Source organism: Palaemon carinicauda, chromosome 32, assembly GCF_036898095.1.
Source record: "Palaemon carinicauda isolate YSFRI2023 chromosome 32, ASM3689809v2, whole genome shotgun sequence".
NCBI classification, from domain to species: Eukaryota; Metazoa; Arthropoda; class Malacostraca; order Decapoda; family Palaemonidae; genus Palaemon; species Palaemon carinicauda.
Window position 1 is genome coordinate 22956679 of NC_090756.1, and position 14629 is coordinate 22971307.

The window sequence follows — 14629 nt, forward strand, 5'->3', positions numbered from 1 at the left end:
GAAAATTTTCATAGAGATTCAGGTGTTCAGAGTATCCGAATCTCCCAAAAGACAAAGTGTTCTCACTTCTAGTCTTTAACCCTTTTACCCCCAGGCTATTTGGAACTTTCCAGCCCTTAACCCCCAGGCAGTTTTTTTTTTCAAGTACATTTTGCAATATATAGTTTTTAAATTGCTCTAACAGCCTTAGTTTTCGTCATAGAGAGGTCAGGTTGGTCTCATTCTTTTGGAAAATGAGTGATATTTCTCATAAAGTTATAAAAAATATGCAAAAAAAATGTAAATAGTAATTTTTTGCAAGGACGTACCGGTGCGTCCATAGGGGTAAAAGAATGAGCTTTGTGAAACGTACCAGTGCGTCCATTGGGGGTAAAAGGGTTAACAAATACATTAACATTACTCATATTTGTTTATGGACATTGTACTCAGTTTGGATTACTTTTTAATTTTCCTGTCATTCATGACTTGAAGCAATTGGCTGTACTGCTGCTTTAAATGATCATCCTATTTATTACAGCATAAGAATTGCACTATTTTCTATCAGTACAATTTTTAGGGGGTACTGTACTCCCCTTTATAAAGAACTCTTCTTCCTTTGGAGCAATTTAATCCATAGGGACATAAAGAGCAGTACCAGATAGAAAAATATGTACCTAATCATGTAACACCCTTCAGAGTAGTCTAATCTAACACGTGTAACACCTTTCAGAGTGGTCTAATCTAACACGTGTAACACCTTTCAGAGTGGTCTAATCTAACACGTGTAACACCTTTCAGAGTAGTCTAATCTAACACGTGTAACACCTTTCAGAGTGGTCTAATCTAACACGTGTAACACCTTTCAGAGTAGTCTAATCTAACACGTGTAACACCTTTCAGAGTATTCTAATCTAACACGTGTAACACCTTTCAGAGTGGTCTAATCTAACACGTGTGTAACTCAGTCGATTAAACTCAAATCGAATAAAACATTGGTGCCATCGTTTCACAGATGGTTTTGCGACAGTTGTTAAGGCATCTTCCACATTTGCTGTGCTAAAATCATCAACTTCTGACACTGTTATTGCATGTTTAATTCCATAGACTTTAAAAGATTGGAATTCTTTATTTCTCTCCCTGCTATTTGGTATCCTTTAGAAAATGACATTTCAAAACCTTAGATTTTTCTAATCCTCTTCCTAAATTCTTACATATAAAGTTTAGTGGAAGTGTTAAGGTAAACAATCTGTCTTTTTTTGGGCTCAGGCCATGTCGTCGTGATGGAAGTTCCTTCATTAGTAGCTTCCCAGGTATATTTGACAGTCAAATATACCTAGGAAGCTACTAATGAAGGAACTTCCTTCAGGACGACATGGCTACCTCACCCAAAAATAGATTTTTCGCTTCGCTCAAAATCCGTTAAATAGTAGTCTATGTATCCAAGAGCTTGACCTTGCAATAACTAGTCTTTGGGGATTTGAGGAATGCCTCTTTGCTCCATTACCTTGAAAGAAATTATAAATAGCCAGATATGGCTCTTTGGATTATAGTTGTATTACTCGTAGTCATCTCTGAGTAAAACAGCTGTACTCTAACATTTTGGTTGATACTTCAGCATCATCATCATCATCACCTATTGACAACACAAAGGGCCTCGGTTAGATTTCGGCATTTGTCTCTATCTTGAGCTTTTAATTCAGTACTTCTCCATTCATCATCATCTACTTCACGTTTCATAGTCCTCAGTCATAGGATACAAAATTTTCTGTAGATTTTGGTAGCCAATTGATATCATGTGGATGGATCTTGAAGTCAGATTTTGTTGCACGGCCTTTATAATTAGAACCCCTGCGAGAAACACGGTGCAGTTTTAAAAGTCCATTTAGATGCTTATTTGAGGAGTACTGTAAATATATTTTTGTATAATAGTAAAATGAGAAAGAGCTAAAGTAGGTTCAATCAATTTGCGGTAGCCTAATTGGAGGATATTTTCATAGTTTTATTTTCTAGTACCTTAAATTTTGATTATTCCAATCTTTGGCCAAATGATTATATTGCTGAACAAAATCTTCATTAAGATCTTCAAACTTTATGTGAGATTCTGGTTCATGAAAAGTGCACTCAACATACCCACTTTTTGAGTAGTTCATTCACCTTATGTTATTGATTTTCCCACTGTCTTGAAATTTTCTGACATAACAAAGCATGATCATCAGTGAACAGTATGTTACAAGAAGCAAGGGTAGTTTTGTACATTACGGAAGAGGATGCATTTCGTGTCAATTTTCACGTGCAAAGCCAGAAAGTTGTCACTTTTAGAAGCTTGTTGCCAAAAAAGGATATTTTCATCTGTGTTAAATCTGCCATGAAAACTTGAACGCGCACAAGCCATTCCCAGCCTTGATGAAAGAGGACATCCTCTTTACGGTAAAACATCCAGATTTTCTGATGCTTGCAGCAGGCTTCGGTATTAATTAGATCTTAGTGAGGGCCAAATGCCATCTAGGTAAAGACCTCAATCATGATTGGCCAATTTGACTTCTTATGAGGGTATGTGGTAGTGTTGCCATTCTGAACAACAGTCTTTCTCCTCTTTCTAACCTAACCCAATGTGACCGAACCTAACTCTTTTCGTAAATATGTCCGCATATGAGTGATGCTAATGATAAACTTCCAAAGGGAATATATATATATATATATATATATATATATATATATATATATATATGTATATATATAAATTAAATTATGATGTTTCTCTTTCTCAGTGACCCCACACAATTAACACTGATCATTTAAACTTGTGAATATTCATGTCATTTGTTGAAATGCAAAATGCACAGATGAGAACAAGACAGAGATGCTCGTCTTAATTTTACAAGTTGACGCGACGCAGTGTCGCAAAAAAAATGGCGTTAATTGAACCGCGTTTGTTGCGAAATGCGACAGACAAAGTGGACGATGGAAGAGTTCACAGGTGTAAATGTTTGAAATGTGTTACAGGTAGCAACAGAAAGGCCATCATGCAAAACAACAACACTTGCCATACCTTCATTTGCAATTGTTTTTGCCTTTACAGATATCAACATCCTCTGCAACTATCAGCTTCTAAAGGAGTGATAACTATTGTACTATGCATACTGCAAAAATCATACAAAATGCATCACATTTAGTTAAACATAAAATATTGATATATTCAGTAGTTAAATAAGGTAACAGTGACTGGAACTAGTGCAAAACTACTCTTCTTCTACTTTTTAACTTTGTCGTGACACCTACCAAAACCGATCCGCAATCCTTCGGCTGCATGGTACGTTTGGTACAAAAGAAAGAATATGTAGAGCCTTCCGTGATATGCAGAGGGCCCCTCATACATGAATTAATTCAATGAACACACCAAGTTGTCCTTTTTTTTATATAAAGTTGGGCAAAAAATTAATCTGACACAAAGCTAGGGGAAATACCAATGTTTTTTAACTGCCTTGTAAGAAACATGCACAAAATGAAATTAGATTTAAATGGGAAAAAATGTCAGCTGTTTTAGCTAAAATTGTTAATAAATAGAGTCTTGGATGTTGCAATAATTAATACAGTAAACACAAAATAAAAAAACAAATGTGAGTTTTGCATAAGCAGAACACAAATTTACCAATAGTTACCCCTAATGTCTGTTCACTTGTCTGTTTGTCTGACTGTCCAAAAAAACACCACAGAAGTTTATAGTTGGACTGCAGTGAAACTTTATTGAAGGGTGAAATAATGGTCAGGGAAGAATTAATGTTATTTTTATTAATATGGAAGCTAACCCAGGAGGCTTTAGAATTGCGTTGGCAGAGATATGTGGTCTCTGATTGCTTTCTGTTGAAAGCAATCTTTCCAATGGCCAGAAATGCAACTGATGCCGTTTATATACCGTGTATTGCCGTGTAAAGGACGACCCCATGTAAAGGGCGAACCCCAAAATTTATTTAAAAAAAAAAAAAGTGTTTTTATCATATACTCCATGTAATGGGCGAACGGCAATTTCAAGGCCAGCCTAATGTTACTGCACTTTTATTATAAATGTATTCCACACATATTTTAATCTTTATTTATAATTATATATCTTTACTAAAATCTCTAAGTATCATTATAATCTTCATTTGCAGTATGTTTTGTATCAACGAGGGTAAGCTGCATTTAATGACTTGTGTACGTATGTGCTTCACATCCCATTGATAAGAATTATAGGACTGTGGGAAGATAAAATTGTATCATTAAATGATATACGGACACTTTCTTCTTTCTTCCATCCACAAATTATATTGGACTGTCTGCCCAGAGACCCTTTTTCCAATATAGAAACTGGCATTTTTTTTTCAAGTAAGGTTTCTACTCCTGTATTAGGAAGTATACACATGAATGTACCCATGAATAGATTTCCAATCAAAACACCTCTTTGCAATTTCTATCATTGCTGGTTGAGGGTTACTGATGAAAAAGAATTGAACCAGATGAATGATCTTGTAGAATGATCTTCCAAATCGGGTAATTGAATCAGTAGAACTTCAAACGTTCAAAGTTGGAGCAAATGCTTTTTTGTTGACCAGGCGGACATGAGTCTTTTTATAGTTTATTTATGACATATTTGTTTTTGATGTTGTTAATAGTTTATATATGACATATCTGTTTTGACGTTGTTACTTTTGTTAGAATGATTTATTGTTAATTTGTTCTCTTCATTTATTTATTTCCTTATTTCCTTTCCTCACTGGGCTATTTTTCCCTGCTGGAGCCCCTGGGCTTATAGCATCTTGCTTTTCCAACTAGGGTTGTAGCTTGGATAGTAATAATAATAATAATAATAATAGTAAAAAGAAACGGTGGTAATTTTAGCTGGTGTGTTGGTGTTGACAGTTTGTCTGTGCTCTCCTTTATTCGTATTCAATGACATTGAAGAAAACTTGAAGTTACAATTTGCTGGCCTTTTGAGTAACATTGAATGTTTCAGCTAATGAAGTCTCGGCACATGAATTCTTTCCGTAAGAGGTGTGTCAGCTATTTATGTTCATGGGTAAGCTAAGTTGCATCCATTTTTGGAAAACTTTCTAGGTTATCACCATTCACATCTGTTGCTGCAGTCTTGATAACAGTGAGCAGTGAAGAGTGTTGTAATATTTCTGTAATTTCAAGCCACTTTTTCTCTATATTTCTGCAATGTTTAAGTTACTGCATAGTAAAAGAGGTTAGTTCAAAGGCATAATATGATTAGGGTACACACTCCTAGTACACTCTCGGCTAAATTTGAGGCACTTTAAAAGATTTTCACTTGCTAGATATTTTTATACCCCCAAGCAAATTGCCTTTTTAAATCTTTTCCATGGCACAAAGTATCGGCGTCAGGGAGCCAATTCCATTTATAGCTTGAAGCTCAGAGGTGTACTTCTATTGATTGATGTTGTTATTGCATGATATATTTTTCCAATAGAGCAGTTACCATAGAACAAAGTTTTGGCGTCAGGCAGCCAATTCCATTTATAGCTTGAAGCTCAGAGGTGTACTTCTATTAATTGATGTTGTTATTGCATGATATATTTTTCCAATAGAGCAGTTTCACCCTTACACGAACCTTGGATATTCTTTCACATACCCCGCCATGGCTTTGCGTCCTGCTTAGAAATAGCTGAAGTCTCTGCTCACCTTTGTTTGAAGTTAGAAGAACTGCGTGAAATGATCAAACTACTGTATTATTCTTAGTTTGAAATCTTTCATATCTGCCTTCTTACCCACATAACTACCACTTACTTTGAAGGCATCATAAATATTTTCTTCCTTTTTTTTGTGTTTCTGTTTTACAAGACATGAATCCGACAGTACATCTTTTGTACAGCATTTTCCAATCCAGTTGGTCATATTGTATGAGTATCACAATTAATAATTTCCCGGCGCAATTTATATTTCCTTTTATATTTGCTAAAATTCTGCTAATTATGTTTTGAAATACACCCATCAAAAAGAGAGATGGGTCTGTTATATCAACAGAAGATGAAGAAAGACAACGTTGGATGGAACACTTTAGTGAGGTTATGAATAGGAGATATGAAGGGAATAATTTGATTGATATACCTGAAGCTGATGAAGACCTTGATGTGCCCATGAATGAATTCAGTGTGTCGAAGCTATCCTCAAAAAACTAGAGATGGAAATCCCTTGGATACGATGGAATAACTGCCGAGATGATACTGGCTGAAAATGAAGTGACTCCCAGACTACTTACAAGTTTATTTTGTAGAATGTGGCATGAAGAGGCAAAACCTGATGAATGGGAGTTTGGAAGTGTTGGTGAAAATGGCTAAAAGAGGAGACCTGGCTGATTTCAATAATTACAGAGGCATAACACTTACGTCAGTTATGAAAATATATTGTATGCTTATTCTGGAGAGACTGGAGAGAAAGATTGATGAAAAGCTGAGAGATGAACAAGCAGGATTTAGAAAAGATAGAAGTTACACGGACCAAATTTTCATTTTGAGACATGTTGTACAGCAATGCATAGAATATAGAAATCCCCTTTTGATGGCATTTGTGGCCAATGAAAAAGCCTTTTATAATGTGCATCAGCCAATTTTGTGGAGAGTCCTGCATTATTATGGAATTCCTCATAAATATGTAAATGTGATTAAGTCTGTTCATAAGCATAGCAAATGCAAAGTTAATGTTAATGTAGTCCTATCAAATGAATTTCCAGTGAACAGCAGAGTACTCCAGGGGAATGTGTAGTCACCTATGTTGTTTATCCTCCTCATGGGTTTTGTAATGCGTAGAACAGTGGGATATGGTGGAGAAGGATTGAACTGGATTGGTGATAGGAATTTAGTAGACCTAGAGTATGCTGATGATGCTGTCCTTGTTAGCAGACACCACAGGATTTGCAATGCTTGCTTACCAGGATGCATGAGATATCACACTAGGTTGGTCTGAAGATAAATAGAAGAAAGTCAGAGATGATGAGAACAGAGTATGTAATGGAAGATGAAATATCATTGGAAAGAGAAAGGATTTATGAGGTAGAATCATTTAATTATTTAGGAACTATGATCAATACAGGGTCTTTAGAATTAGAGTTTAGTGAAAGATTGAAAAAAAGCAAATCAGACAATGGCTATGTTGAATAAAATTTGGAAATCAAATCACCTGAAATTACATATAAAAATCAGACTATCTATCAGTTTAGTGAGATCGGTGTTACTGTATGGATGGGCATGAGTCATATTATGACAATGAAACAATCTCCAATAGATTTAGTAGACAATAGATTTAGTAGATTTGAGAAAAAAGCCCTCAAAAGTATATTGGGAGTTGAATGGCAGGACAGGATTAGAAATGAAACTATAAGAGGGATTACTCAAGTGCCATATGTGGATGAGATCATGATGAGGGGTAGATGGAGATGGTTTGTGCATGCTCTTCGCACTCCCCAAGAGAGATTAGTTCACCAAACGTTCAGTGGGGCTCCACAAAGTACTAGAAGTATTGGAAGACCCAGGCCTACATGGCTGAGGACTATGAAGCACAAAGTAGATGATGAATGGAGAAGTATTCAATTAAAAGCTCAAGATAGAGACGACTGGCGAAATCTAACTGACGCCCTTCGTGTCAATAGGCGTAGGAGATGATGATATTTTGAAATAGATTTAAGAGAAGAGGGCAAACTATATATATATATATATATATATATATATATATATATATATATATATATATATATATATATGTCCGTTTGTCTGTTTGTGTAACACGTCACAAGGACTGAATTGAGAGAAAGCCTGAGAGAGTACTGTAATACTGTTGACAAGTTTAAGTATAGTTATGAAAAGATAGACAGAGAGGCTGCCAGTCGTACTGTCGGAACATAGCTTCCTCTTGTGTTTAGAGTGTACAAACGTGTCTGTTTTTAAGAAACGGCTCATGAGACATGCTATGAAGTGAATAGAAGGGTCGTTTTTAGTCTTAAACATCGTTCTCTCCTGTAAAAGCTTTGCAACCTAAGTGTACGTCTTCGTCTCATTTAGAAAAATAACTCGTGAGACATGCAGCAAAAGAGAAGTGAAGGGTCCTTTTTTTTAGTCATAGGAAATTGCACATGCTGCGTCTTAGACAACCCAAAGCTGAGGAGAATTTAAGTCAGCTGACGGAAAAGCCAAGTTCTGCATTTGTGATCGGTCGGGCTTCACTTACCAAGAACGAGCGTGGGCCAACTTTCCATCCTTGCCGAAAGTCCTTTCAAGAAAATCTGGTGAAGGAAGAGGAGGGTCTCAGAGTTAAGGAAAATACTGTTGACGTCCTCGTGACTGCACGGAGGCTTCTTGCTGGAAGCTGCCATTTTGAAAGGCCGCAAAAAACAGGACACTAAGAGATTCAGTTGTTCCACGTATTCCTCCTCGGCTTCGACCATCCGGAAAACTAAACTGTAAGAAGAAAGAAACAAAATTTCTCATTCAAGTTCATTTCAGGAATTTAATATATTCATTTGTTTGTTTAATTTTTATCATAGCATAGTTTCAAGGGTTAAATACCGACTTATGTTCCCTTTCTTTAAATTTAAAGATATTAAAGCAAATTTCTTCTTTTGATTTACCTGTTCCTCTTCCTCATACTCTCTGCATGGGGAGACCTTATGTACTCCTCCACAATCTGCTTCCAACGCCTCCGGCAAAGCCATCCCCTGAAGAAGCTCTGGACTTTTTTTATCTTCTTAATTTCCTCAGAGTCTTCTGGGAGGTCTTCTAGTCTCCTGGAGGGAACAACTCGCCATTCCTTTTTCAAAGAACACAGCTGGAAAAAAAATCATAGAACGATTACATAGTATATATATTTATCCACTTCTTTGATGGGGGTGAAATCTTGAAATAAGGAATGTAGTGAGGTAGTAATTGAATGAGTAAGGGATAAAAAATTAAAAATAGACATGATAGATTAACCCCCTTAACCCCCAGGGGGTTATTTTTTCCCAGCACATTTTGCAGTATATTTTTCTTTAATTGCTCTAATAGCCTTAATTTTTGTCATAGAGAGGTCAGGTTGGTCTCATTCTCTTGGAAAATGCCTGAATTTTCTCAAAAAATTATCAAAAATATGAAAAAAAAAAAATTTTATAGCATTTTTTTGCAAGGACGTACCGGTATGTCCATGGGGGTAAAGGGATGCCTTTTGTGAAACGTACCAGTACGTCCTTTGGGGGTAAAAGGGTTAATTAGCGAAGACGATAACACATTCAAGACTTCAAGTAAGACGGTGTATCTTTAATGCGTACAGTAGATGGGAAGACCATCTTATTGGTGTGTTTGTCTCTTTTTATATTGATTGTTATTAGTTTTCAGTTTAACTTTTTTATACAAATGTACTTTAATATCATATTTATTAGATTTAATATTGTTTGTTTACCATATTGCAATGATAATTTTGTATACCAGTACATCAAATCTATAGATTTGTGGAATGGGTCGATTACATAGAAATTTTGGCTCTTATTTTGGATACTTCCCCAATTGCAATTTTCTTTTGTTTTTCTTGCATATTTTTTTTACCTAATTTTACTTGTTCAAAATAGACTAGCATAACTTTTACTGGATACTTGATGTACTGATGCCCTGCTTTTCTAATCCATGTTTACTCTTTTATTAGGTTGCCGATAACTGTCTTAGAACCTGTACACAGTATAATGAAGAGGACGCACAATTGGTTAAAGGGACTCAATGAGATTAAAACTGCAAGAGTTAGAAAATCTTAGTTACCGATGATATGAAAACTGGTACAGTAAGTGATTTTATAAAAGTGGCCACTGACACTCGGTTTAAGTGATTAATGCTATCCGAACAACTAACTACGAGCTTTCTAGCAATGTATGCTTTTTGGATGACTATAGATGGTTACAATCAGAAATTAAGTGATGAAGTCTAAATATATAATTGATAACAAGTAGGAAACTGAATAAGTAGATAAGGACTAGTGAGATGTGAATAAGTTAACAAAATCATAGAACCTATAATTTCCATGTCCAGAATTTGTAAACAGATGGAAATCAGTAACAACTCGATATAGCTTAGATTATTTAATGCAAGCAAGAAATAAATCACTTAACCCTTTTACCCCCAAAGGACGTACTGGTACATTTCACAAAACATCCCTTTACCCCCATGGACGTACCGGTACGTCCTTGCAAAAAATGCTATTTAAAATTTTTTTTGCATATTTTTGATAAATTTTTGAGAAACTTCAGGTATTTTCCAAGAGAATGAGACCAACCTGACCTCTCTATGTCAAAAATTAAGGCTGTTAGAGCAATTTAAAAAAAATATACTGCAAAATGTGCTTGAAAAAAAATAACCCCCTGGGGGTTAAGGGTTGGAAATTTCCAAATAGCCTGGGGGTAAAAGGGTTAAGTTATTCTCTGAGGAGACAGAAAAACAAACATAACAGACATGAGTGACAATAAGCGTGCTATTCACCTCTGCCCGGAGCTTCTTGATCTCCGATGTGAGTTCTTCGCACTGCTGGGTGTACTGCCATTTAGCCGTCTTCTCGCTCTCTACGATCTGCAGAAGGTGGAGGTGTTTCTGTTCCAGCTCTTCCTTCTGCAGCAGGAGTTTGTTGAAGGAAGCCTGCCTAATGACTTCCATCCAAGCCTTGCCATCGGTCTCGGTCTCTGCCCGCAGGTCATACTGCCTCTGGTTCTCTCGACGGTAAGTGATTGCGAAGCAAAACTGTTCAGAATTTAGTTAATTTCATTTTTTTATATACAGTATATATTTACAATGATGTCAGAGGCAATTTCAACTTTATTGAGAATGCTTTATATATCATCGTTTTCCTAAAAACTTTTTTTTTTTTCCCAAAACCATGTCCATAATGTAATCTGATAAATTGACCTCATTAAACACAAATGATTTTTTATATTGATTCAACTAGAGTTGTTTGGTATAAGTTATTTCTTAATGCTCTAGTGAGTTAGGCATAAGCTTTTTTTTTATTTGCCCTCTTTAACTACAGCATTTGACAAAAACTACCGGCCCATGGAAATCCCTTCCAATCTATGCACCTGATTTTCATACCCAGCTAAGGAATATGAACACATAAATAACTCTTTTAGAAAAGGACACATGAAATCACCTTCTGACATGTTTTAGTATTTTGCTACCAAGTATATTCCCACTTTTGCTACTTGACAGTGACATGACTCCCAATTCCAAACCCTTTTTCTTATATCGTTTATTTCTTTCCTTATTTTCTTTCATCACTGGGCTATTTTTCCTTGTTCGAGCCCTTGGGCTGATAGCATCTTGCTTTACCAACTAGAGGTGTAGCTTAGCTAGTAATAATAATAATAATAATAATAATAATAATAATAATAATATTTCATTGCCCATATAATTGAAAAATGGTTGCAAGACTCAAATATGCCAGGAAGTATATTATTGTTACAATACCCCTAGATAACTGCCCAATTGACCTTACCTGCTTTTCTGTGTCTTTATTTTTGGTGTTCGTAATCAGTCGTTCAACGTAGCAGCCCTCTAGCATAATCACGCCCGAGGGCTTCACGCTCGACTCGTTTTCGGAATAGAACAGCAGGTTCTTCCAGTTCCAAATTTTTCCAGGCAAGGGGGGGAAAAAGGTAAAGAAATTTTAGATGTTACACTGACGTTTATGATGATGCTTTACTGTGTATTTAGAACCATAGCTTTTGTCTCCGCCTACAAAATTCATGCACCGTTTTATCTGAATCCCTTGGATCCATTTTCTCAGGACGTCATAATAGCAGAAACAAACCCTAGCTTATGCTTCCCTCTGGGGAATTTGTGAATTTAGACATTCTATGAACTAGAAAGATGGAATTATAGGTATAAAGACACCAATCTAATGTTCACTCACTAATCTAAAAGCCAGAATGAAGAATGACAGAGAAGTAATCATGTTTAACCTTTATGGTAAAGTAATTTTTAGTTCAGTAAAATAGCTCTCAAGATATTGAGAGTTGATTGTATTTAATTTTGTTCCCAGTTTTATGATCCCCGATGAACCACAGTTCATAATGAAAGAGTAATGCCCAGAGGAAACTGAAATATATATGTTTAACCTTTATGGTAAAGTGATTTATAGTTTAGAATGCCAGTGTTTATACCTGCTATTAATGGAAAAACACTTTAGATTAAAAAGTTAAGGTTGTTTCACGTGGCTACTTGTATTTTTTACTACAGTACATTCATATTGGAGTATATAAGTGAGATATGCAATTTTTTGTATTGCAAGTGATAGATTGAAACTGAATTTTGAGAAGAGATGATGTGAAGAAGTAATCAAGGTAAAGATGTGAAACAAATTACAGATCTTCTATGAACGTACATATGTCTGTGCTCATTTTCAATCTAACAGGCACCGTATTAAGATGCAAATACATAAAAAGGAAGACAAGAAGTAACTTGAATTCTACTTTAGGGTAGAATGAAACATGAAAAAGATTATACGGTAGTGGGAGACTTGAGCAAGACAATAATGGAAGACTTAAGCAAGACAGTGAGACAAATAATACTGAACAGTACATGTAGAATCTTGTTCAAAGGTGACAAGTTCGAAGGAGTGAGTGAAAGTAATTGGAATTTTTATGTAGAATCTTGTTCAAAGGTGACAAGTTCGAAGGAGTGAGTGAAAGTAATTGGAATTTTTATGTAGAATCTTGTTCAAAGGTGACAAGTTCGAAGGAGTGAGTGAAAGTAATTGGAATTTTTATGTAGAATCTTGTTCAAAGGTGACAAGTTCGAAGGAGTGAGTGAAAGTAATTGGAATTTTTATGTAGAATCTTGTTCAAAGGTGACAAGTTCGAAGGAGTGAGTGAAAATAATAGGAATTTTCATGAACAAGCAGTATTTATGACGAGTTTGAGTGAGTGAAAAAGAAAGCAGAGAAGAAAATGGACCAGTAAAAGAAAAAAGCAAGGCAAGTTTTATGATGAATTTAAAAGACTAAACACATAATTGCTGTAACTGCAATGGTATAATTGGGAAATATTCTAAATAGTGGTGTCATATATTTGTCTTTTCTACATTTTACCACCTTTGAAGCAGCACTGTCTTCTTTAAATATTATTTTTTTTCATTTTGAAAGACAAGTTTAGCTGGTTATATAACTTCTGAGGACGATGAGGTAACCTGGATGTGGTGGCTGCAAATTCAAAGCTTGTAAGGAAGCCAAATAATTTTGAATTCAACCATCTGAAATATAGCAGATTATTGAGAATATGTATTTACAAACAGTTATGCTAGTTAGGCCACTACGCAAGAACATCTAAATCGTATCCGTGCCATTAAACTAATACGTAGTACTTTTAACATAAACCTATCCCTTGGCACATTTTGCTGGTAGTAACTCCTTCTTATAAAGTCCTTTAGGCCCCAGTGTGACTAGATAATTTCCCTATTGGTTCAGTAGACGAAATCTATCCTAGAATTACTGAATACTACCCCTGGCATGTCCTTGAGACACCATATACTTGCCATGACGAACTTAACTGGGTTACCATATTCCAGACTTGTCCTAGTGGTACCACATCCTTAATAGGAATTGTATTTTAGTTTATCCTATCCGCACAATATACTTAATCTGCCCTATTAATATTGTATGTTTATCATACCATAAGGGCTCCACATCCTTAACGTTTCTTAATAGTATAGTACTGTTTCCTTCTCAACACGTCTTGGTGGAACAGTTTCCTCGGCTGATCATAGCGGTACCATATATTATGAATCTGAGAGATCTTTTACCCAGCCTCCGATATTTGTATCCATCCTCTCTCATTAATGTTCTTTTATGGAAGTAGTTACCCATAGTCAAAACCAGAAATAGTTATCTATAGTAAAGTGAGTAGAGTACAAAGAGATAATACAGAAACAGTAAGCTAAGAAAAGTCGGAACGTGTCACAGTTCCTTTTTATCGTTTTTGTTTTTGTTTTGTTCTTCTATTTCCTATTTCTTCATGTTCTCATTAACTGGCAAGATTTTTTGTTCATCATTTAACGAAAACGAGGTTTACTGCGTTTCCTTTAGCTTTACCCATCTTCATTTGACTCAGACTACTCAAAGAGATTCCACTCCTCTTCATATTATATATAACCTCTTAGAATATTTTAAAGTTTACATGGGGATGTGTAGTAGGAAACATGCTATAGAGTCTTACCTGATAGAGAATGAACCATCTTAATTGCCATTTGTTGGTGTCAGATGACCTCTTATAAAGATAGCCTGTATAGTTATGGTCGTGTCTGGCCTTTTCAGCTAACATCAATACCTGGTTCTCGTTTATTCTAATTGTACGCTGCATTTTGGGACTGAGCATTTTAACCGTGTGAGTAATGGTGGCGGCAGCATTACTGGCTGTTGGACTTGTGCTGCAAACATTTGTACTCCCTTCCCCTCCTTCCCCGGAGATAACTGCCGTGGTGACCGAAGCAGCTTTGCTGGTTCGTCTACTGCCCCCATGGGAGGCAGCGGAGTGTCCTAAGGTAGCATTGGTGGTGGTGACAACAGTGGTGGTGGAGGTCGTTGGAGCTTGAACATTCCCCGGACAGGGAGTATCCGCATCAGTGGCGGAATACTGAACTGAAGACCTGGTTACCGA

At 35.9% G+C, this 14629-nt stretch overlaps 1 protein-coding gene across 1 annotated transcript in view; it reads right to left on the reverse strand.

Moving 5' to 3' along the window:
* LOC137625532 (ras-specific guanine nucleotide-releasing factor 2-like) overlaps nucleotides 1–14629 on the reverse strand; it is a 100065-nt gene that overhangs the window by 85345 nt on the left and 91 nt on the right. The window contains exons 1-6 of the mRNA XM_068356441.1: nucleotides 14189–14629; nucleotides 11473–11592; nucleotides 10467–10721; nucleotides 8597–8793; nucleotides 8197–8426; nucleotides 3259–3282 (exon numbers count right to left, since the gene is read on the reverse strand). The exon at nucleotides 14189–14629 is cut by the window's right edge and continues 91 nt beyond it. Of these exons, the coding sequence (XP_068212542.1) occupies nucleotides 3259–3282; nucleotides 8197–8426; nucleotides 8597–8793; nucleotides 10467–10721; nucleotides 11473–11592; nucleotides 14189–14347 (985 nt within the window). The 5' untranslated portion in view covers nucleotides 14348–14629. The remainder of the gene's footprint in view (nucleotides 1–3258; nucleotides 3283–8196; nucleotides 8427–8596; nucleotides 8794–10466; nucleotides 10722–11472; nucleotides 11593–14188) is intronic.